The sequence below is a fragment of the Ictalurus punctatus genome, chromosome 21 (assembly GCF_001660625.3).
Source record: "Ictalurus punctatus breed USDA103 chromosome 21, Coco_2.0, whole genome shotgun sequence".
Taxonomy (NCBI): domain Eukaryota; kingdom Metazoa; phylum Chordata; class Actinopteri; order Siluriformes; family Ictaluridae; genus Ictalurus; species Ictalurus punctatus.
The window spans coordinates 16253178-16275804 of record NC_030436.2 but is presented as its reverse complement, the minus strand read 5'-3'; the positions used below and the strand labels follow the sequence as shown (position 1 = coordinate 16275804).

General features: G+C 38.6%; 1 protein-coding gene across 1 annotated transcript in view; it reads right to left on the bottom strand.

Moving 5' to 3' along the window:
• fhit (fragile histidine triad diadenosine triphosphatase) overlaps positions 1 to 21653 on the bottom strand; it is a 265926-nt gene extending 244273 nt beyond the window's left edge. The window contains exons 1-3 of the mRNA XM_053673957.1: positions 21494 to 21653; positions 20991 to 21107; positions 17961 to 18083 (exon numbers count right to left, since the gene is read on the bottom strand). Coding sequence (XP_053529932.1) covers positions 17961 to 17969 — 9 coding nt within the window. The 5' untranslated portion in view covers positions 17970 to 18083; positions 20991 to 21107; positions 21494 to 21653. The remainder of the gene's footprint in view (positions 1 to 17960; positions 18084 to 20990; positions 21108 to 21493) is intronic.
• Positions 21654 to 22627: the final 974 nt, after the last annotated feature.

The following is a 22627-nucleotide window of genomic DNA, read 5'->3' as shown; positions in this document are numbered from 1 at the left end:
AGTCACATGGAGGGTTTTTTCAAAGATACTACGTATTTTCCAGAACATATTGTTAGTGTTGCACCTAACGATTATTTTGTTCATTGATTAATCTGTCTGGTTCCATTGGTCTGACGGTTTCAATGACCTGAGGATGGTTCAGTTGAATTCAGGATAAAGGCCAATATCCACTGGCTCCACATTTGGATGCTAAATTTAGTATCAAATGTATGGAATCAGGGAAACACGTCTTTGTGGGACTGACTCCCAGCACCTTCAGCTCAGCATGTCCCTTGCCGTCAGCCAAGAACAGGAATCTGAGGCTACTCTGTGCACAGGTTCACCTAAACCGGGTAGTTTGGGAATAGATTGGAAAAAGACCAGGCGAATTAAATCAACAGTTCATTCGCATATAAATAATAAGCAAGCCTGAATTGTGCAAATCTTCTGGACTTATTTTTTAGCCATGAATTGAATACACATGGAATGAAGATGAAGACCTAACTGATATACATAAACATACATCAATTAAATTACACATTAATTACAATGTTAAAATTACTTATCAATTGTTACATTCACGGATTGTTAGTGTTAAATAGGTTAAAAAAAAAAAATTTTAAAGGTAAGTGAAGGAAACCTTCATTTAACATGTTATGAATGTAAAGGAATAGTACAATACCTGGAAACTGTATGCTGAAATATTTAATGCCCAACAGGCCTGAAAACTTTTCATCCCTTCATTCAATATCAACACTTCCCCTCTAACCACCATAATAAGGATTGTTATTCCTAGACCTTTAGCGATATGGATGGCTCTTCTTTTCCAGAGACAATTAAAATTGAATTTAGGCTAGCTCCACTGAAAGAGAAATAAAATATTCACGAGCACCCACCTTAATGCTCTCTCTGTACGCGGTGCTTGAATATGCCAAGCAGAAAAGCACTGCCACTGCATCGAACAACAACACTGTCCTTGAACGCACCTTCCTTTAGAAAGAGATGCTAATGAGTAAAAGTAACCTTGGATTATTAGGCTTTTACTGAATTCTTGTTCCCCCAAAATCATTCTCCTGCAGAGCAGAACTTACTAATAATGGAGCAAAGCGATGTCAATGCATCAAAATCCGACGACACTGAAGGTCGCAGTAATTTGGGCTTCGTTAAGAAGCCTACAACACAGCGTTTATTTTTACTGCAAAGAGAACCATCCACCAGAGACGTCACACGCGATGGACTTAATCAATTGAGCAGATTGTGTACTTTCTCTCAGAAGGATTTGAATAATGCGTTGCTACAACGTGTAGATGTTTTCACAGCTCAGTAGCTGTGACCTAGGCTGTGATGGAAAAGAAGTCCTCGTTCTGCCTTTCGTCTTAAGAAAAAAAAAAAAAAAAAAATCCATTTATCAAGACAGTGCTGAGAAGAGATCCGGCAGGCACTATGGGGACACGAGATGCGAGCTGGCAATCCAGCAAAGTGCCTGGCGTCATGTCCATGCTATTACCAGGCCTGTTCCAACACCCGCGGGAAACACAGGACCTCGTTTTACTTTTCTGTCTCCTGCTCCATGGCTCCATCTCCCAAAGGTGACAAGTGAACGAACGGAGGGTGACGCTGAGGGTGTCAGTAATTAAAAAGGGCTGATTAAAGTGACTTAAGGAGGACAGAGAATAGGAGCGTGGGAAGAAGTGAGAGACAGTGAGAGAAACAAAAGAGTTTGTTGTGGAAAAATCAGCACAACCATATGAGCCATGATTCACCTTGTGCTGCTCTGGATGGCTCCACGTACAGTACAAATAATCATACTGCACATAATACGCTGCTGCTCAATTAAGTCTACAACAATGTTCATAGGGGATATTGATGGGGTTCCACTGTCAGTCACGTCGACTAAGGTGAAAACACATGTGAAAGAAAATCTGATACTGGTTTCTATTTGGTTAAAAAAAAAACCCTGTGAAAAAAAAACCCTTATTTTTTTAAAAGTAGTTTCCAAGGTTAGTATGTGGTAGAACATTATTGATTCTTTGTGAAATATTTGTACTTTCTGTGTCCAAGCCCACAGGCGAATAAGCTTCAGAAACATGTGACCTCTGGCCGGGTGCACGGGGAGCTAAACTCAAATCTGGGAGCTCTTTTGGTAGCAAGCTTTTCATTTTGGCTTCACCTAGCTCTAGGGATTTGATCATCATACACATGAGGACCAGATCCAACTGGCAGCGGTGCATTAAAGTCCATCTAAAAAAGTGCATGTTCAAAAATAATGAAATAATTTCATTATTAAGTCACATCTAATTAGGGAAATGAATAGCCCGGCACCGAGGCTTACCCCCCCCCAAAACGACATCAAAAGATACTGTGGCGCAACATGGCAATCAATTGTTTATTTATTAGGCATATAAATAAAGGCAGGGATGATGAGATGACATGGCTCTGAATGGTCATCGATATGTCACAGCGCTCCACAATCATGAGCTGTAATGAGAGGGAACGTTCGGACTTGCCTTTAGGAGCGAACTCAATAACAAATACAAAGTACTTACATATCCAAGTGCATAAAACGAATAAAACTCCACATTATTACTGTGATGGTGATGAATATTAGCGCGTTCTTTCATGCATAAGAATCAAAGCTCTCTGACATTAAACAGAATTACTTTGTTCAAATTGAGCATGTTGTGCTTAACTGAGATGAACTTATAAATAATATTAATACCCTTTCAAAAATTTTCAATTAAAGAGTGTGATTTTTTATTTATTTAACTAAAGCTCTGAAAAACTGATGAATCAAACAGTGGTTGTTTAGTGAGCGTACATTCTAGATTATTCCGTCATCAGACTAATAGTTTAAGGTGGCTTGATTATTTTCATTACTGAGGCAGGAGGGAAATTCATTGCCTCAACTAGCCAATGCATGATGATTACTTTCCGAATATTGCTTTCAACCCCTAACATGCTCATTTTAATCATGATATACTGTAAAAAGAGTAGGTTCTTATGTATATGGAGCTATAAAAATGATAGCAATGTTTGGTCATTATATTTCAGTAGTGGCATGCCAAAAAAAAAAAAAAAAAAAAAAAACTGCTCAGAAATCTACACAGCTCCATATAGTTCACTGACCATACACTAACATTAGTTTGTTAGCTAGCTAAGTAGCTAGCTGGCTAGTTGGTGCTAGCTAAACTCTTTCTTGATAACTAGCATGTTTTTTTTTTTTTTGGTTTTTTTTTGCTTGTTTTGTTTGGAGCATCAGTGTTATACTAAAAAATTAAAAAATAAATAAAAAGCCCAGAAAGCTACCTTGCTACAAAAGTCCTATTAAAGAGAAAATCCCTTCAATCGCTAAATTTACCTTGTTAGTTAGTTAGGTAGCTAGTTAGAAACGTTCTTCTTAAGCAGCATGTTCTTTTTGTTTAGGTTTTAGCTAGGTTAGTTAGTTTTTTGTCTGTTAGTTTGTTTTAATTTTAGTAGTTATGCTTAACTAAAAATACAAAGAAAGATATCTAGATACAACGATATATAAACCATAAACTCTTTGCTGCATGTGTTAGCTTGTCAGCTAGCTAAGTAGTTAGCATTGGCTAGAAGATTTCTTTATAACTAGAATGTGTTTTTTTTTTTTCTAAATCACAGATCGATACCTAACTACAAAAGGTATACAATGTATAAATTCTTTTAATTGTAAACTTTAGAATGTTAGCTAGCTAGGCAGCTAGCTGGCTAGTTAGCATTACCTAGAAGATAACTAGCATGGTGTTTTTTGTTTTGTTTTCATTTTAATAGTGATGCTAAACTAAAAATGCCAAGGCAGATGCCTAGCTACAACCATACAACCTCTTTTTAGTTTTTATTCATCACTTGTTAGCTAGCTAGCTTCATTTGTGATTTTACACATGAGCAGGAAGGCCCACCACCATACAACTACGTCTGAGCAGATATTACTTGGGTGGTGTGTTATTCTCAGCACAGCAGTAATACAGACGGGAGCGTGTGTAGTGTGAGTATGGAGCTGGATCCAGCATAACATTACCACCATTAAAACCCCACAAACACATCTGTTGTACTCTACATCTGTCAGTAAGCCCGGTCTTGTACAATATCTGCATGGATCAATTGCATGGGTGATTTTTTGACAAACTGCATAATGACCTTGTACGACACAGTGTTTGGACACTTGCAGTGGCATATCATAATTTCACAACAGTGATGCTGACACATTACAAAAAATCATCCATCACTTTTAATGAGTACTCACTCCAGAGCCAAGACGGTGGTGTAAACGGCTTAGAGGCGAGTACACAATATAACACAACATAAGATAGAGATAATATTGAGCATCCTCAAACATGATTGCAAAAGTATGTAGGCCTCATTTTTATATCTGCATTTCTAATTCTTCTTCTTTTTTTTCGAAAAAAAAAAAAAGGGGGGGATAGTGGCCGCATTCAGATTACATCAAATACATGCTTGTGACACTCCACCATGACCATAGCCTATTACTTAATGGTCATTCATTAGCTCTAAATGATATTCATTAGTTTTAAAGCACACACGTTTGCCATCGAAGCAACGCCCTTGTACCAATAACATTTCAAGGCGGCTCGTCTAGGACTTCTAGCGCTGTGAGCAATGTTCCAGTTATCATGTATTAATCCATCACAGTCTTCGGGTTTTCGTGATGACAATGCTTTTGGTGTCATGAAAGGTTAGATATTTATTAAATTGATGAATAGACCTACTGTATGTAGTTATTAAAGCACTTTGGGTTGGATTTATGTATCCTCAAGAAAACACGACAGATCGCTGTCAGGCAAACATGGCCCTAAAGGCAGTCTACACGGTTTCCTATACGGTTTCCCAATTAGTCAACTAGCCTTTGAGAAAACACGTTCAGGATTCAGTTTTGAAAACATGAAGACAGGATATAAAGCAGGATGGATTTGATTTTTTTTTCTAATAATAATAATATTAATGATAAAGCTTTTACAAATTGGAAAAATAAACCGATCAGCCATAACATTAAAACCACTGACAGGTGAATAACATTGTTTCGTTACAGTGGCACCTATAAAGGGGTGGGATATATTAGGCAGCAAGTCAACAGTCAGTTCTCAAAGTCAATGTGTTGGATGCAGGAAAAATGGGAAAGTGTAAGGATCTGAGCGGCTTTCACAAGGGCCAAATTGTGATGGCTAGATGACTGAGTCAGAGCATCTACAAAATGGCAGGTCTTGTGGGGTGTTCCTACAATAGGCATGTGAGCATCAGAAGTGGTCCATGGAGTAATGGAAGAAGGCGGCCTGGTCTGATGAAACACGTTTTCTTTTACATGACGTAGGCGCCCAGGGTGCGTGTGCATCGCTTACCTGGGGAAGATATGGCACCATGATGAGACCAAACCGGCAGAGGCAGTGTGATGCTCTGGGCAATGTTCTGCTGGGAAATCTTGGGTCCTGGCATTCATGAGTTACTTTGTTACTTTGACACCTACAGTGCATCTGGAAAGTATTCACAGCGCTTCACTTTTTCCACATTTTGTTATGTTACAGCCTTATTCCAAAATGGATTCAATTCATTATTTTCCTCAAAATTCTGCAAACAATACCCCCTAATGACAGTGTGAAAGAAGCTTGTTTGAAATCTTTGTAAATTTATTAAAAATAAAAAACAAGAAAAAGCACATGTACATAAGTATTCACAGCCTTTGCTCAATATTTTGTTGAAGCACCTTTGGCACCAATTACAGCCTCAAGTCTTTTGGAGTATAATGCTACAAGCTTGGCAGACCTATTTTTGGGCAGTTTCTCCCATTCTTCTTTGCAGGACCTCTCGAGCTCCGTCAGGTTGGATGGGGAGTGTCGGTGCACAGCCATTTTCAGATCTCTCCAGAGATGTTCAATCGGGTTCAAGTCTGGGCTCTGGCTGGGCCACTCAAGGACATTCACAGAGTTGTCCTGTAGCCACTCCTTTGTTATCTTGGCTGTGTGCTTTGGGTCATTGTCCTGTTGGAAGATGAACCTTCACCCCAGTCTGAGGTCCAGAGAGCTCTGGAGCAGGTTTTCATCAAGGATGTCTCTGTACATTGCTGCATTCATCTTTCCCTCGATCCTGACTAGTCTCCCAGTTCCTGCCGCTGAATAACATCCCCACAGCGTGATGCTTCCACCACCATGCTTCACTGTAGGGATGGACAAACAAGTCCGATCCAGGGAGTCCCCACCTCGCAACTTACATGACTTAAAGGATCTGCTGCTGACGTCTTGGTGCCAGATACAACTCCACAAGAACACCTTCAGAGTTCTTGTGGAGTCCATGCCTCGATGGGTCAGAGAAGTTTTGGCAGCACAAGGAGGACTTATACAAATATTAGGTTGGTGGTTTTAATGTTATGGCTGATCGGTATATGTCAGCTCTTCATAGACCGTGCGTTTTCATTCCCTGTTTATCTTTCACTTTTTCAATCTTGTACGCCCATATACCACTGAAGCTATGAGTTCAACTCCATTATCCACATATACGATCTAAACTTGCAAGACTGTCAAAACAAAAGCCGAGGTGCATTTCATGGCGTTCTGTGACAAATAAATAAATAAATAAATAAATAAATAAACCGGCGAAATATTCCGTATCAGATTGCAGCTGAACTGTTCTGACATCCTGTCATTTCACACAGCAGAGTTCAGACTGTTACGATTGGCTTGAATTGAGAACAAGAGGCATAGCATAGCTTTATTTTTATTCTAAGCTACTCGTGTAGTGGAAGAAAAGCGGCCGCAAAACATCAATATTTATGATCACGCAACATCCCATCCTCACTGCATAGAGTATACACCAGTACCAACATTCATATGTGCTAGTCTTACAGAAGGTGCATGCATGTTATGAACAATCGCATGGTAGCAAACGCGTTTCGATTCCAAGCTGTGGATGGAAATACTTCAGGTAAATATGTCACCGCTTAGCCTAGAGGCATGGCGATGGTTAAGACATACGGAATATATTCACCTGGAAAAGTGAAATGTTTCATCATCAAGCCTTATTCTAAATCGAATAACCTTTCGAGTAAGAAGCTGTAGAAAGTATTGTAGTCAAAAACAGCCAGGCTGATATTATCAACAATTATTTTAAACTTTCCTCTAAGCATGATTTTCCCAAGACACACAAATGTACACTACACACTCCACACACACTGCCCAATGTACACTACTGTTCACCGCTCACCCAAGCAGAATAAATGCAGTGAAGAGCCACGAAACCCTCAACCCAATTTAGTCACACCATCCTTACATTACAATTTAATTAATGTATTAATAATACAATTGGTGGGGGGGGGTCTTTTTTTTTTGGGGAGGGGGGGTTAGTTTCCTCCTCCTGATACAAAATAAGTAATGGTTACATGTGAAGGAATTTAATTAGACAGGCTTCATTGCGTTTATTGCCTCTGGTTCCATTCTTTGCGTGATATACAGAAATGTGGCATTTTGCAAAGGCTGATATTTCTAATCATTGCTCAGCGTGGCATTCACACCCACCAGCTACAAGAGATAACACACAAATATGATAATATATCAGCTCGGCAGCATTCTCATGCAAAAAGGATAAGGCCGTGCGGAGACATGTGAGGCAGAACGACGAGTTAGGCCTGAGGAACTGTATACGCCTAGAGATAGAACCGGTCTAGTTTTTAGATTAGCCTAATTACTGCTAATTCAAAGAAATCACTTCATTAATATTGCAATCTGCACTCGTACTAAATGTGCAGTGATGTAAACAAGCAAGAGTGAATTTATCAGATTTTGTATGAATGAATGATTAAAATGATTTTTAAAAAAACCTCTGGCCCCATCTGGCGCCAGTAATTACATGTGGTTAGTAAAGATTGACATACATTTTATAAATGTATAGTTATATTTCACGTTATGGAACATCCCTTGGCCAACTACAAAGTATGAATACTATTAATAGCCTTTTTTTTCCCCGATAATGACAGACATTTTAGTAAGAACACCAACTGGATGTTAATTCCACTCTTAAAGCAGAGATACACTTTTCTTTTTACACTTTTATGCCCAAAATGTTTTCAGTTGAACACACTAAATCACCTCTATTCTGTTCTCATTACACTGAATGAGCTCATCTTTGAAAGTATTCTTGAGATCCTGCACCACCTAGCTGACCCGTAATTAACATTAATGGAAACTTCCAGAAAATTAAAGAAAATATGCTGAGGGATTAAACAACACAGACAGCCATTTAAAATTTCCATTAACCACTGCTATGTGAAAATTTAATATGAAGACCAAAAAAAACAAAAAAAAAACAACCATCACTAAGCCCTGTCCACACACGTGTTTAAAGTGTTTATCACAGTTCCTGACCGGGTTGTTAGTTAGTTTGTGTTCTGTATTTTCTTATTTGATAAGTTGTTTGCCATTTCGCTTTCATTTATTGTTTACACGCTCCTGCGGAGTCGCCAGAATATGATATGCAAAGCAACGCTGCTGATTCCAATGCTCTGGTGCTGCAAACTACACCACAAACAGAGATTTTAGAAAAGCCCTGGGCGAACATTTTGTATTCGAGTGCAACCTTAAGCAATAGTTCCACCTTATCATCAGTCCGCACACACAAATCCTTGGGATTGTAACTTTTTTTTTGTTGTTTTAACCATCTTGGTGTTTTTCCACATTCACTCAATATGCAGCTCTTCACATGATGTCGTTTGATATGATAGTTTATGACGTACTATCACAAGGCTGGTGTGCTCATGTGGGGATTTTCATGTAGACTGAGACACTTTTTCAAACGAGAGACTGTTTCACTATCGCAATCTATAGACCGAACGGAAAACTATTTAATTGTATACAACATAAAAGAAATATTTCAAATAAATAGATCAAGTCGTCTAGAAATATTGGTGAGACGAAAAAGTTAAGCAGATGCGCAGCTGCCACTAAGCTGAAAATGGGATCCTGGCTGAACGAGAGTGACTATCCCTTAAATTCAGAGCAGTTGGGTCTGGTTTAAAGGATTGGCTGAGCCAATCCGAAGTCTTTCGCGTCTCCTGGGCGTCAGCATAAGCTGAAAACAGTAGACTTCCGTCGGTTTTCCTGCACGTCCTGAAGTCCTGGTGGACTCGGTAATCCTTATCGGCGTGTCCATCAGATACACCGGCAGCACAAAAAACTTTCTCTTCCTCTCCGAGTTTGTTGGCGCGACTGCCGACTGGAGCTCTTTTGTATCGAACGGGATTAGGAGAAAATAAACGGCGCTCGGACAGCAGGCAGACGAAGCCGAGTCACTCGCCTTTGTAGCTCTGCCATTTACATCTTGCCTCGTGCCGAGATGGCATCATAACAAACACACATTGTTGGTGAATAGCATGTGATGACTCACCCAACCGCCGTTACTGACCCGTGAGTAAACATGCCAGTCATGATGCTCACTTAGGTTTGTCCCTACACTACCTATTAAAGTGAACAGATGCTATTGAGTAATTATACGGCAACTGTAACGAACTGAAAACTAGCTGTGATTTTGTTAATTGCATGCTACCTCTGAGGTATAATTTACAGCCTACACAGAAAAGGAGCTGGATGCTGATAAGTGAATTTATTAAGGTGCATGTTAAATGGGTTGTCTGACGCTTACTGTAGGCTGTGGGTATGAAAATATAATCCAAAAAAAATAAATAAATAAAAATCACACAGTAGACACTTTGTAAAGAAATTGCTGTTATTACAATCTCTCATTTTCACACACTTTCCCCTCTCCTCTCATCCATCCATCTTTCGCTTTCTCTATCGAAACCTGCGGGGCCCAAATCAGCATCTCCACAAATAGCCAAAAAAAAAAAAGAAGAGCAGGAACATTTTGATATTCAGCCTCTGAGACAGAATCTGAGGCACAGGACACTGCATTGCAGCACACACACATCCATACACATACACACACACACACACACACAAGCCAAAGGCGGAGAAAGGAAGCACCGTGCTGGCCGTTCACCTTTAAAGGTCAACTAAAAAAAAAAAAAAAAGCCCCCCTCTTGTCCTCTTGGGCCCTTTGGAAGGAAAGAAGCTTTAAAATTGTGATGAAGGAAAGTGACCTGTGGTTTATATCCTGGCGAGTCAGTCCTAAAAAGAGGCTTTCAGACCAAGGTGTCTTGTCCTGAATGGCACATAAAGGACAAGACGAATCACTTTGGTCGGGATAAAGAGGCCTGGGAGATTTGACAAGAGATCAGACCACTAAAATAAAAGAAATAGCTGGATTATTATGTAAGACCAGAACAAGCTACTTTTATATGAGCAATGCGGGGTTTCAGTTGAACTGGTCTCGAGCTAAAGCTGAATTTTGATACAAGAAAACAGCTATGCATGACTGTGCTTTAGGGTCACTGTTTAAAAAATCTCAAATTAAAAAAATTTACAAAACATGACTTTAGTCTATTTTATTTCTCCAAATATACTTTTTTTTTTTTTTTTTTTTTTTTTTAAAGGTATGATACAGTGATAAAGATATGAAAATGCTAGGAATGTAAAAGCAGATATAAATAAATAGGTAAGTGAGTATATTAGAAATTAAATAAGTAAGTAATAAAGTAAATAAATACGCAAGAAAGAAAGAAAGAAAGTAAGTAAGAATGTAGGTAAGAAAGTTAGTAAGTAGGTGCTACTACTTCTTCCCAAGGATAAATTAGATATAAGTAAATAAGTTGGTTAGAAAGTAAGTACAGTCCTCTCTGAAAGTATTGGAACAGCAAGGCCGATTCCTTTTTTTTTTTTTTTGCTATACACTAAAGACATTTGAGTTTGAGATCAAAAGACGAATATGAGACGACAGATCAGAATTACAGCTTTCATTTCCTGATATTTACATCTAGATGTGTTAAACCACTTAGAACATGGCACCTTTTGTTTGAACCTACTCATTTTATTCAAGTGATCAAAAATATTGGAACAGGTGCCGTGTTTCTTGCCGCCTAGGTGCGCCGTGTTAAATTGATTGTTTAAAGAATTAATATCTCTGAATGTGTACTCTTGGTTTCAGCCCTAGAAGAAAAACCCAAAAACAAGAGTCAGTGACATCACCAATAACCTCCACAGGGCAGGGGTGAAGTTATCACAATCCACCGTTCGAGGAAGACTTCAAGTATAGAGTATAAGATGCAAACCACTCATCAGCAGTAAGAATCAGAAAGCCAGAATGGAATTAGCGAAGAAATACAGAGGTGAGCCACAAAAGTTCTGCTACCAAAGGACAAAGTGTGGAGAAAGAAAGGATCGGCTGATGATCCAACACATAGAAGCTCATCAGCCAAGCATGGAGGAGGAAGTATCATGGCTTGGGCTTGCTTGGCTGCTTCAGCGGGCTCACTAATCTGTTTTTGATGATGTAACTAACTCATGATGGTAGCAGCAGAATGAATTCAGAAGTCTACCTGTCTTCCAATTTACAGAGAAGTGCATCCAATCTAATTGGGAGGAACTTCATCATGCAGTAAGACAGTGACACAAAAAGCATCGCCAACACAACAAACGACTTCATCAGGGGGAAATGGAAGGACTGACCAAGTCAATCACCAGATCTTAACCCAGTTGAGCAGCATTTCACCTCCTGAGCAGGAAACTGAAGGGAGAAACCCCCCCGAAACAAACAACTGAAAAAGCTCCAGTGGAAGCCTAGAAAAGCAACGCAAAAGGAGAATGCGACAGCTTGGTGATGTCAGTGACTCACCAGCTTGATGCAGTTATTGCAAGCAATACGATATGCAACCAAATAATTTTTAATTTACTTTAAAAATACTTGTTTGTTCCTATACTTTTGCTCATGTTTAAAAAAAAATTTTAATTGGGTGGTCTGCCACTAAAGGTGCTACGTTTTAAGTTTAACAAATTCTTATCTATCAGTTCCTTTTCACCTTTTTGTCTCAAACCCAAATGTATCATGATAAACAATAGAATTGGCCTTGCTGTTCCAATACTTTCAGAGGGGACTGGAAGCAGGTAAGTAAATAAATAACTAAATAAATAGGTACAAATGTAATTAAGTAGGTACGAATGTGAGTAAGTAAACAGATATGAGAGTCTCCTAAAATGATTGAAGCAAACATCATTACATGGTCAACCAAGCATCACACTGAACTCTCTCTCTCTCTCTCTCTCTCTCTCTCTCTCTAGACTAGTTAGAATTATATTAACTTTATGTACTATGTTTCTATTGATTTTGCCTAATATTTTGTTCATGTTTAACATCTTCGAATTCCTTCGAAACCCTGTATTTTACTCCCAAACACCATCCATTTGTGACACGGCTCAAAATGAAGATGTCCATGTACCGTAATTCAACGTTTCATCACTGTTCAACATTTGGTTGCTGAAGCTTTTGAATGCTCAGTAAAGCTCAGTATCCACCCATCTAACCTCACATATCTTGTCATTGAAGATCATGGCCAAAAAGACAAAGGGCAATTTCGAGCCGGAGTTTGACAATTTCAAGCGTCTGTGTAAAACTCTGTGGCCGATGGCAACATCCAGAGGCAGAGAGAAAACACACACGGGGACCCGTCTGCTCAATAATACATGAAGCAAAGAGAATCAAATCAATTAGGTATTGCTGTGGTATGAATAAATGCTGCATAATTGATGGCGGCGCTCCTGCATTATGCATCTCTGTCGGCAAATCTGCACGTACAGTTATGAGCAAGGGAGGTGCACGGCTCAGAAAATTACACACACACACACACACACACACACACACACACACACACACACACACACACACACACATATTCTCTTTGTGGAGACATGACTTAAGCTTAAGCCTATGGGACGCTGTTCCTGTCAAAGAAGAGTAAAGAGTCTATGTGTCGCAGTGGCACTAGAGGAAATAATAGTGTATAAATATGTATTATTTAAGGCGGTGTTCGTAAATTTGGCTGATTTCTCTGCACCTGACACGAGTCCTAAATGAGGTTATAAGAGTGTCAGAGGAGGAAAGAAAACACTATATACAGTGCAGGGGACTGGAGGTGAAAGACTGGGGAAAGATAGAAGGCTCTACGCTCACATCATTGGAAGATCGTGAGTTCAAATCCTGATAATGGCACTCAGGACATGGTTAAGATTTTCCAATGGAGCAATATTAGTTGTACTGTCTGGGTGGGAGGGATGACATACTCCTCCTGTTTCTCCTGTCAATCACAGCGACAGTAGCCAATCGTGAGCGTGTGTGAGCTCAGGTATGCGGAAATAGAAAAGGGAACAATGTAGCAAACAGGAAGGGAAAGATGTGAAAGGTGTCGTCCCTTTCTAGACGACCGGGAGGGTTTGGAGGAGACAGGTGTCTGTGTGTGTGTGTGAGCATTTTTCTATCTCCCTCTGTTTTTTTTGTTTTTTTTTATAAAGTAGACAGATGGTGGACATTAAAAGGAGGAGCCATGTGACATCTCTCAACAGCACCACTGCGTTGGAGATAATTAAAATATATCTAATCGTGTTGCTCTAATTAAAAATGCAGCTGGACACACAGATACACACACGTACACACACGCCCTCTGGTCACCTGTTCTAAACACGCCTGATCATCGCCTAAGCAAAACATACAGTCATGTAAATATAAAATACATTTTTAAAAAAGCAAGCCGAACGCAGTTTGTCCGTATGTAACGGTTTTATCCAAGGCTTTTAACAATGCACAATTCACTGCAGGACCACATATTTTTGTACGAGGTGAGAATTTCCATGATATAGCCTGCACTACTGTGCATTAAAGGTAATTACCATTTCCATTAGCAGGAACAATGATTTTCTGACTGATTCCACCGAGCTACTGTAATAACAATAGCGCTCATAATGTGGGTATTGTTAAAGCTTCGTTCAGACGTTCCTATTATTTCAAATCCTATTCATGCACCTCTGTGTGTGTGTGTGTGTGTGTGTGTGTGTGTGTGTGTGTGTGTGTGTGTGTGTGTGTGTGTGTGTGCGCGCGGTGAAAATGCTCGGCAAGGTCGACTAATGGATGCTTTTGCTCTAGTGAGTTATAGCAAGTTATGGTGTATTCATCGCATTAAAGCCTCATTTTAGTTACTTCGCTGTTTACATCTATACATTTGTTAACTCCGGTTCTAATTTATACATATAGAGTATTTATACATATAGAGTAGGATAAAATAGCTGGTAGCAGGTGTGCCGTTGGTGATTTACAAAGGATGATTGTTTAAGAGGAAGACCCGATGTTTAAATGAGGTTTTTATGTGGACTTAATCAGTGGTTTTCAAAGCGGGGGCCGCGGACCCCTTTGGGGACCGCCAGAGGGCGCCCGGGGGGCCTCAACAATTTGGTCGGAGCCACCAAGCCCATCCCTCCCACGAGTATGTTTTCTCTCTCTCACTCTCAGACAGCCACACACACAATCAATTCCTAATGTAAAGATGGAAGATGTAATTAAATGTAAGATGTAAATAAAAAAAAGGGGGATATATTCAGAAGTCTGTATTTTTAATGTGTTTTAAAGACATCTTGCAAAAGGGGGGCCTCGGTCAAATGTTAATGACATATGGTGGGCCTTGCGCTGGAAAAGTTTGGGAACCCCTGGACTAAATGTTCTCGGTAGCCAGGTCTAGCTCAGATCAAGGCGGTGAAAAAAAGCGTCAAAAATCTTCAGTACAACTCCGGTGTGAACACAAAATCACAAAATCAACACGTCCATGTAACGAAAAATATACAACTAACTTAACATTGTCTTGGTTCTGAGGGCATAATTTTTTATTTTTTTTTCATTCGTTCATCATTTAAAAAAACTTTGAAACAGGGCTTTAATTTTTGCTTTTCATTTACAAAATGGCATAAACAGGATCGCACAAGTTTAATACCTGCCATTTGTTTGTATTACATTACACACAGTTGTCATTACCAAAGAGACCTTCATGCTGCAGTAAATGACACTGCAGGTGTTGAAAGATCCGGAAGTAATTGATTTGCATAGACACCACACTGGATTTTGCACTTTTACCTAGAAACGGCCGAAATTTTGCGTAGTGATTAAGGCAAAGATGCAAAACGGACAACACATGGGCTACTTTGCCCTTGTGAAAGATGCAACCTGCAAATCTGTGGAAGCTGCTAGTAAGTCAGGCCCTGAGCGGTCACGTCTTAAAGTTCTAGCCCATGTATACTGATTAACCTATACAAGAATAAATGAAAGATCTACATAAATCCCAATTTCAATTAGACGAATATGTTTCATTTTCCAATGATACAACAGCATGCTTGAATACTCGATTCTGTTGGTCAGAAGGTGCGGATTTATTTTCTACAACAGCAGCTCTGACAGCAGTTCTGTCTGCAACATTTATACTATTGAGCGCTTTCTTACACAACTTACGCCGGGACTTGGACGGTGGATGCTTCACATAAACATCACGTGTTTTTAAATGTCTGTAATCGTTATTGTGCTGATGTTTTGTTTTTGTTTTTAAACGATGATTTTGCATTCTTGGAAGGAGTCTCCAGTGTCAATGCTTTGCAAGAGTCAGAGGTAAAGCTTTAAGTTTTCCAACATGGGAAAGTCTTCTGGATAGAGTTCGTGTGTGGTTTCCTGATAAAGCGACAAGCTATATTATTAACCTTATGAAAGAGGATAAAAGAGAGAGGCTTGAAGAGAACGATTGTTCTCCATAAGTATGAATTTTCATTCTTCTAATCATTGGCAAATAATCAGCTTTGTTGTTTAGTTTCCTATAACAGAATGCCCTGTCCTTGATTTATTCTTTACAAATCATGGAGTTATATTTCTTGCACCTGTGTGCTTTAATAAACAGCTTTTCTCTCTTTTTTTTTTTGCTACAACACTATGTTTTCTCTGTGAGTTCTGAAGCTGAAATCTATAGCGGTGTTGACTCAATCCCTCGGGCCTCCATGAGGTCAAACTTCACTTGAGCTGAAGTAATGGAACAGCCTTTAAGATGGCGATGGCCATTTCAGAGGGGAAATGGCAAAATGAAGTCAGTGTATTACTCTGTGCAAGTCAGCAAGTCAGGATAGAGCAAACACATTTTACTCTTATACACATATTCATGTGCTGTATACACACACTGCAAATACAGTTCCTTCAATTTCTGTATTTTTTTTTCCTCTAAATCTGCCTTAAGGGTGGAGTGTGTGGACAATTCAGGGTGAAAAATGGATGTAGGTTTATTTATTAACAGGGATTTAATTTCCTGCTCTATAGCCCAACCCCTTTTATTATGCATGACCAATTTTGGGGCAGTAAGTCAAAGAAAGTAATCTATTACAAATTACTAATTATGTCTCTCAAAGTGTAATGGTATTGCTTTACTCATTACTTTCTCTAAGAAAAAAAAAAAAAGTAATCACACTGCTCTACTTTACTCCTAAATTTGAGCTCTCTAAACCGAATTTAAATCTGTAGAAAAGTACAAAACACAACAGATAATCTATATAGTGCTTTACTGATGAGGAAAAAATGACATTTAGATCAATTATTTAAAAGGCACAACACTGACTCCCTTATTTGGAACAATGATATACACTTTGCCATAAATGTATAGCCAGATTTGTCTAATATTGTCTCATTATTAGATTATAAAAGAAGTATAAAATTGTCCTATTCTGTTAGTTTGTTTCTTGAAAGATGTAAATTAATTGCCAGTTGAAATGAATAAGAAAGGCTTATCATATAGAACCAGCCAAAATTCTTACGGATTTTATATAATACAGCTTACATTATTACATAATGATTTTAGATTTGTTATTCAGTGAGCTCATAATAAGAAACAACACACAGATTTGACTTTATTCACAATATTTTCTGCACTGTATGTAATATTTAATATAGGTGAGTAAGCAGAATCCTATGAGTGGTGCTAATAGCTTTCTGTACGGAATACTGTTAAAGGCTAGTTAAATGTACAACAAAAAAAAAGTTGGGACGCCGTGTAAAATGCAAACAAAAACAGAATGCGATGATTTGCAACTCTAACAAATCTTACTTTCCCAGTCTTTTGTTTCCCCCGTCCCAACTTTTTTGAGACGTGTTACGGCCATCAAATTCAAAATGGCCTTATTTTTTCCTAAAAACGGGACATTTCCTCAGTTTAAACGTTTGATATGTTTTCTGTGTTCTGTTGTGAATAACATACGGGTTTATGAGATTTGCAGCTCAAGTCTTCTCTTTGAGTCATTGATAAACTATACAGTATGTATAAAAAGGTACGTGCAAGTATGATGGACAACATTTTCACAATGTTTAAAAGTGTTAATGAGTTCATTAGTATTTTCTTTAGCACAATAATGTCCATCCATCCATCCATCCATCCATCCATCCATCCATCCATTTTCTGGACCACTTATCCTACACAGGGGTGCGAGGAGCCTGGATCTTATCCCAAGGCCTGGACAGGCTGCCAACCCATCAAAGGGCACAATCCCGCATGCACTCACACACCTATTCACACACTATGGACAATTTAGAGCCTACAGCGCATGTCTTTGGACTGTTGGAAGAAACCGGAGTACCCGGAGGAAACCCCCGAAGCACGGGGAGAACATGCAAACTCCACGCACACAGGGTGGAAGCGGGAATCGAAAACCCAACCCCCCCAAAATGTAATTCAATTCCAGTCAGCAAAACTTCAAGCATGACAAAAAGGAGATCATTCAACAAAGAAATAATATTTCTAATATTTACACGAAACATTTACTTGACCGGCAAACATAAAAATAAGGGACGCTCACGCCCACCGTTTTATTGTTTGATATCTGCGCAAGCTATAACTATAATTCCAATGAAACTTTTAATTCATGTTAACTAATGTTTGTTTGTTTTTTTAACAGACTTATCATGCTACTTTAGGAAACAATGTAAAAAGGCTGATTTACTTTATTTAGATTGAGCTGAGAATAAATGTGTGTAAATATTGTTTTCAGACGACGTGCCTCCGCAATACTCACTAAAAACATCGCAATGTTCAACTGACTGCTTTGCTGACTTAATGGAAGAAACAGGTTGCAGTGCAGGACAGATCCAACTCATCTCTCAGCGCAGGGAAATCACCCGAAGGCTGGACTCCAGCCCTGCAGCACCACATGGAATTTCCCTACTGTTAAACACCAAAGCTCTCAAACAGCCAAGACATGTTCGAGTCCATGAAATTGTATAACACGGTGCCTAATGCCATGTTATTGAAGGCCACAGTGCTAAAGTTTCATATGTTCCCTTCTTCAGCTTCATATGTTCCATCCTGAAGCAATGTTGCCTACGCAGAACACTCACACCAGCCATGTGTACTTCAAAGTACTCTTTTTTACTAAAGGAACTGACTGACACTTTGTTCCCACGATTCTTTGCACTGTTAAAGCTGTGTGTCCACGCAAAATCGTAGGTTTAAACGTACATTGATGCCATTTTTCCTTTCCAATTTAACAATTTGCTTAACCATTTCTTTGGCTTTTAAATGTGTAACAGGGTTCAGGATATATATATATATATATATATATATATATATATATATATATATATATATATATATATATATATATATATATATATATATACTTTTTTTCCATAGAATTTGTGGTTCATCATTCAAATGATTTACTTCAAATATTTTTTGAAATAAAGAATTTACTTCCAGTCCATAATTTGAGTAGCAATGTATTACTTTCAATCAATATCATCTAAAATAAAGAATGAGAGAAGGTACTTCTTCCTGTGATCTTCAGGAAATATGGATGACGCAACTTCCTGTTGAATATCCTTCCTGTTGACTTATGGAATAATGCAAATATCTCAACGGGGTGAAAGTGTTCAGCAAACAGGGTTAAGCGAATGTAGTGGTTCCTAAAATATACATTTTTTCATAACTTCTGATGAATGACTCAAGTATGAAATTGTCAATTACTTTAACTCTATTTGCTCCTATACATTTGCTGACCTAAAAATTGGGTGGTCTGCCACCAAAGGGTGCCATGTTCTAAGTGGTTTAACACATCTAGATGTAAATAACAGGAAAGGAAAGCTGAAATTCTGATCTGTCGTCTCATATTCGTCTTTTGATCTCAAATCCGAATGACTCACGATCTAGCTCCATAACATCCATGTTAGTGCTGGTTTTTTCACTCGTTTACTACTGAACACAGCCGTGTACAATATAAACACTGCATTCCTGCTGCATGTACTTTGTATTCATACGTGCAACCCATTCCTGTCACCATTTTTGCTGACGTGCATCACTTCAAGCCGGGTGAACAGCATAAACTGCAATAACAGTCCTGTCTCGGATAGTGTCCGCCATCTGCACATGTTCAGCATACTCCTATCATCTGCATTTCAGTGTGGATGGAAAAAAAAAAAAAGATGTAAATCTGCTTGGTGAATGACTAAAGACGACTTCTTTCCATAACAAATAAGTCGTAATCTTTTTTTTTTTTTTTTTTAGTCCATTCTATTCTATTGTAATTGCCTTCAGAAAATCTTCCTTCTTCATATAACACTTTCTGATATGCAAAGTATCATGGTGATCCAATGAATATGCAAATTAGTCAGACATCATCCAGTGATTTCTAGCAACTTTTTGAGCACACATTACCAGTGCTGTTAACTTTGTGAGTTTGTCGTTGGATTAGGTGAGTTTTTTAGACACTTGCCGCGAGTTCTTTTTTTTTTTAAAAAGACCCTACTCTCAAGTCTAGTTACTTTTTGAGACAGCTCCACTTGATAGATTTCTCCAGCTCACATCACAGCTGCTGGTTATGAGTTATGAGAGAACAGATTCAGTCGACTCCATGTCACTCCTAGGGTTAGGTTTAGGTTTAGGTTTAACCCTAACCCTAACACCCCCCTCCCCAAGGAGGGTAAACCCTGACTGAGTGACGAGCCATTGTTCTAATGACCAATCACTGATTAGCATTTTTCTCAACAACCAATCCCAATGACAAATCACCGATTACCGAGCTTCTTTATTCTAATATTTCGAGATTCTGGATTTTTGATTTCCATGAGCTGTAAACCGTAATCTTCAAGATTAAAACCAAAAAAACAAAAAGGCTTGAAATATTTCACTTTATGTGTAATGAAGCTAGAATATATGAACGTTCCACTTTTTGAATTAAATTACGGAAACAAATGAAGTTTTTTCAGATGTATCTGTATATTGTGTTATGTCAAAAGATTGATTTCTTTGGCTTTAAATTATTATTATTATTATTATTATTTTACAAAATGTACCTGTAATCTGATTACTTTGTTTGTTTGTTTTTTGACGTAACTGTAACGGATTACAGTTACCAGTTGTTTTGTATCCTGATTATGTAACGCTGTTACATGTATTCCATTACTCCCCGAGCCTGTGTAGGGGTATAACCTTCACATGGAGGAGGGCACAGTCATGAACACTGGATGGAGTACAAGTGAAATGTTTGTTTGTTTGTTTGTTTGTTTGTTTGTTTAAATGCAGGTGGACTCCAGGATCAATTATACAACAGCGCATTAAAGCTGAAATAAAATGCACCAGAACATTCTCAACAACCTTAACCAATTTTTTTTTTTTTAATAAAATTTTAAAAAACATAAAATAGATTTACTACCATTTTTATCCTTAATTATGACCGGTAAGTATTTCAATCTGGCTTTGCTACATTGCTGAGTCCTAAATGTCCTTACTGTGTATATAAGTGCACTACTCTCGGTCTGGAATAGTGACTTGTGCACCCTATGTAGTGCACTCTTTATCCGAAAGGGAGAGATTTGGGCTTCACGGTGGAATGAGTGGAACTGATGCTAACAACGTTAGCTTTATATCCCGGAAGTGAAACTATCACTAATTCTATCGTCACTCAAGGATTATAAAGTTATCAAACGCCATTTCACTCTCGCGACAAGATACAGATTCTCAAAATAAACGCGTAATCTCAGAAATGGTGTATTGTGCCACAGAGTGCTGAAATCGCTACACATTTGACAAGCAGATAGCGTGTACTCACGGTCTGTGTAAGCGGTGCACAGGTCAGTGAGGGATTCTGGGAGTTGTTGTCTTAACGGCCTTCTAGGAAATAGGGAATGCTGAAGCTGGAACTACATATCCCATGTGTTTTAAGGCTCTATGGTTAGACGGAAAGATGCAGCGTTGACGTTTGTCCTCCACGTGAAGACTGTTTTACTTTATTGTTATAATTATTATGACTCAAAAAAGTACATACATAAAAGGCGAGTTTTTTTTTTTATATATATGTGATTTTTTTAATAGCCTGTGCATAAACCAAACCGAATAATCATTAGCCTAATAAAAGAAGCTCTGCAATTTAGCCCATATAAAATAGGTTTGTTCGTTTGTTGTTTTTACATTTATTTATTATAGACATCTAGCAAAAAGGACAGTAAATCTTAGCAAAGCCTTCCCCGGAGAACAGTGCTCTTCTCACATTACAGGGCAATTAATTAAACAGTCAGTTAACCAGACTACAGTCATTTTATACCAATTACAAACCAGTACGAAAGAAGTCTCAGGAGTGTGTCAGCATCTGTGAACTTCATGAAGCCTTTAATGCAAGTTGTCAGCCAGGACAGAAAAGTTTTCACTATCCTTTATCAAAAATGACATGCCTTGTTTAAATCGAACACATGTGGCATGATGGAAGCGAAGATATTGATTTGCTGCCATCCAGATGCCTGATAAATGAAGTAACATCTGTGTGGGACAGACTTCCCGTCATAAAACTGCACTGTAGCCAGTAGTAATTCCACCCACGTCCTCTGCCCAGTGTCTACACCGTGCTTTATTGTAGCTTTAAGATGGTTGATGTGTCGATTCATGTCAAGAGAATTTTAGTATTAGTATATTTTTGCAGCCTTTACTTTCAATATGAACCAAACGTCATTAATCTTTTTCCCTTTTTAAAATGGACAATTATTATGACATTCCAACCTGGTCATGTGTGTACTTTCCTTTCGGTTGAAAAGTGCAGTATGCAGATTAAACGAATGATTCATTCATCTTCATCGGCATGTTTTTGGGAGGTTGGGGGAAACTGGAGAACCCAGAAACCCACACAGAGAAGACAGGGAGAAAATGCGAAACTCCACACAGACAGGAACCTGAGCTCAGGATCGAACCAGGGATCCGTGAGGCGGCAATGCGCCACCGTGCTGCCCTGAGTTAATGATATTTTAGAAAAATCTATATTATATGTAGACGAGTTCACAGTGTATGATTTAAGTATATTGTGTGTATGGTGAAATGATACTGGCCGACAAAATCCCAGAAGTACTATATGGATTTTTTGGTCCAAGTAAAATCCTCTTATCACAATATGGTGCACTGATTAGGGAGGTTGTACCCAATGACATAGTGGTAAATATCCCATTTATTTAAAAATTCAACAATACATTGCACTATGTTAGTGAAGAAAGAATACCCATAATGCACTTTGATGTTTGTAGGGAATGAGGAGTAAGGCATCGGTTTGGACTGAGGAATGAGTGCCTGTTTTTAGTGTGTAAGCTGAGACTCCTTAATTCAAGAGACCCACAGAATAGATCAAACTGTATGCCATGGTTTCATACATCCATCCATTTTCCATATCGCCTATACTTCACAGAGTCACAGGGGAGCCTTGAGCCT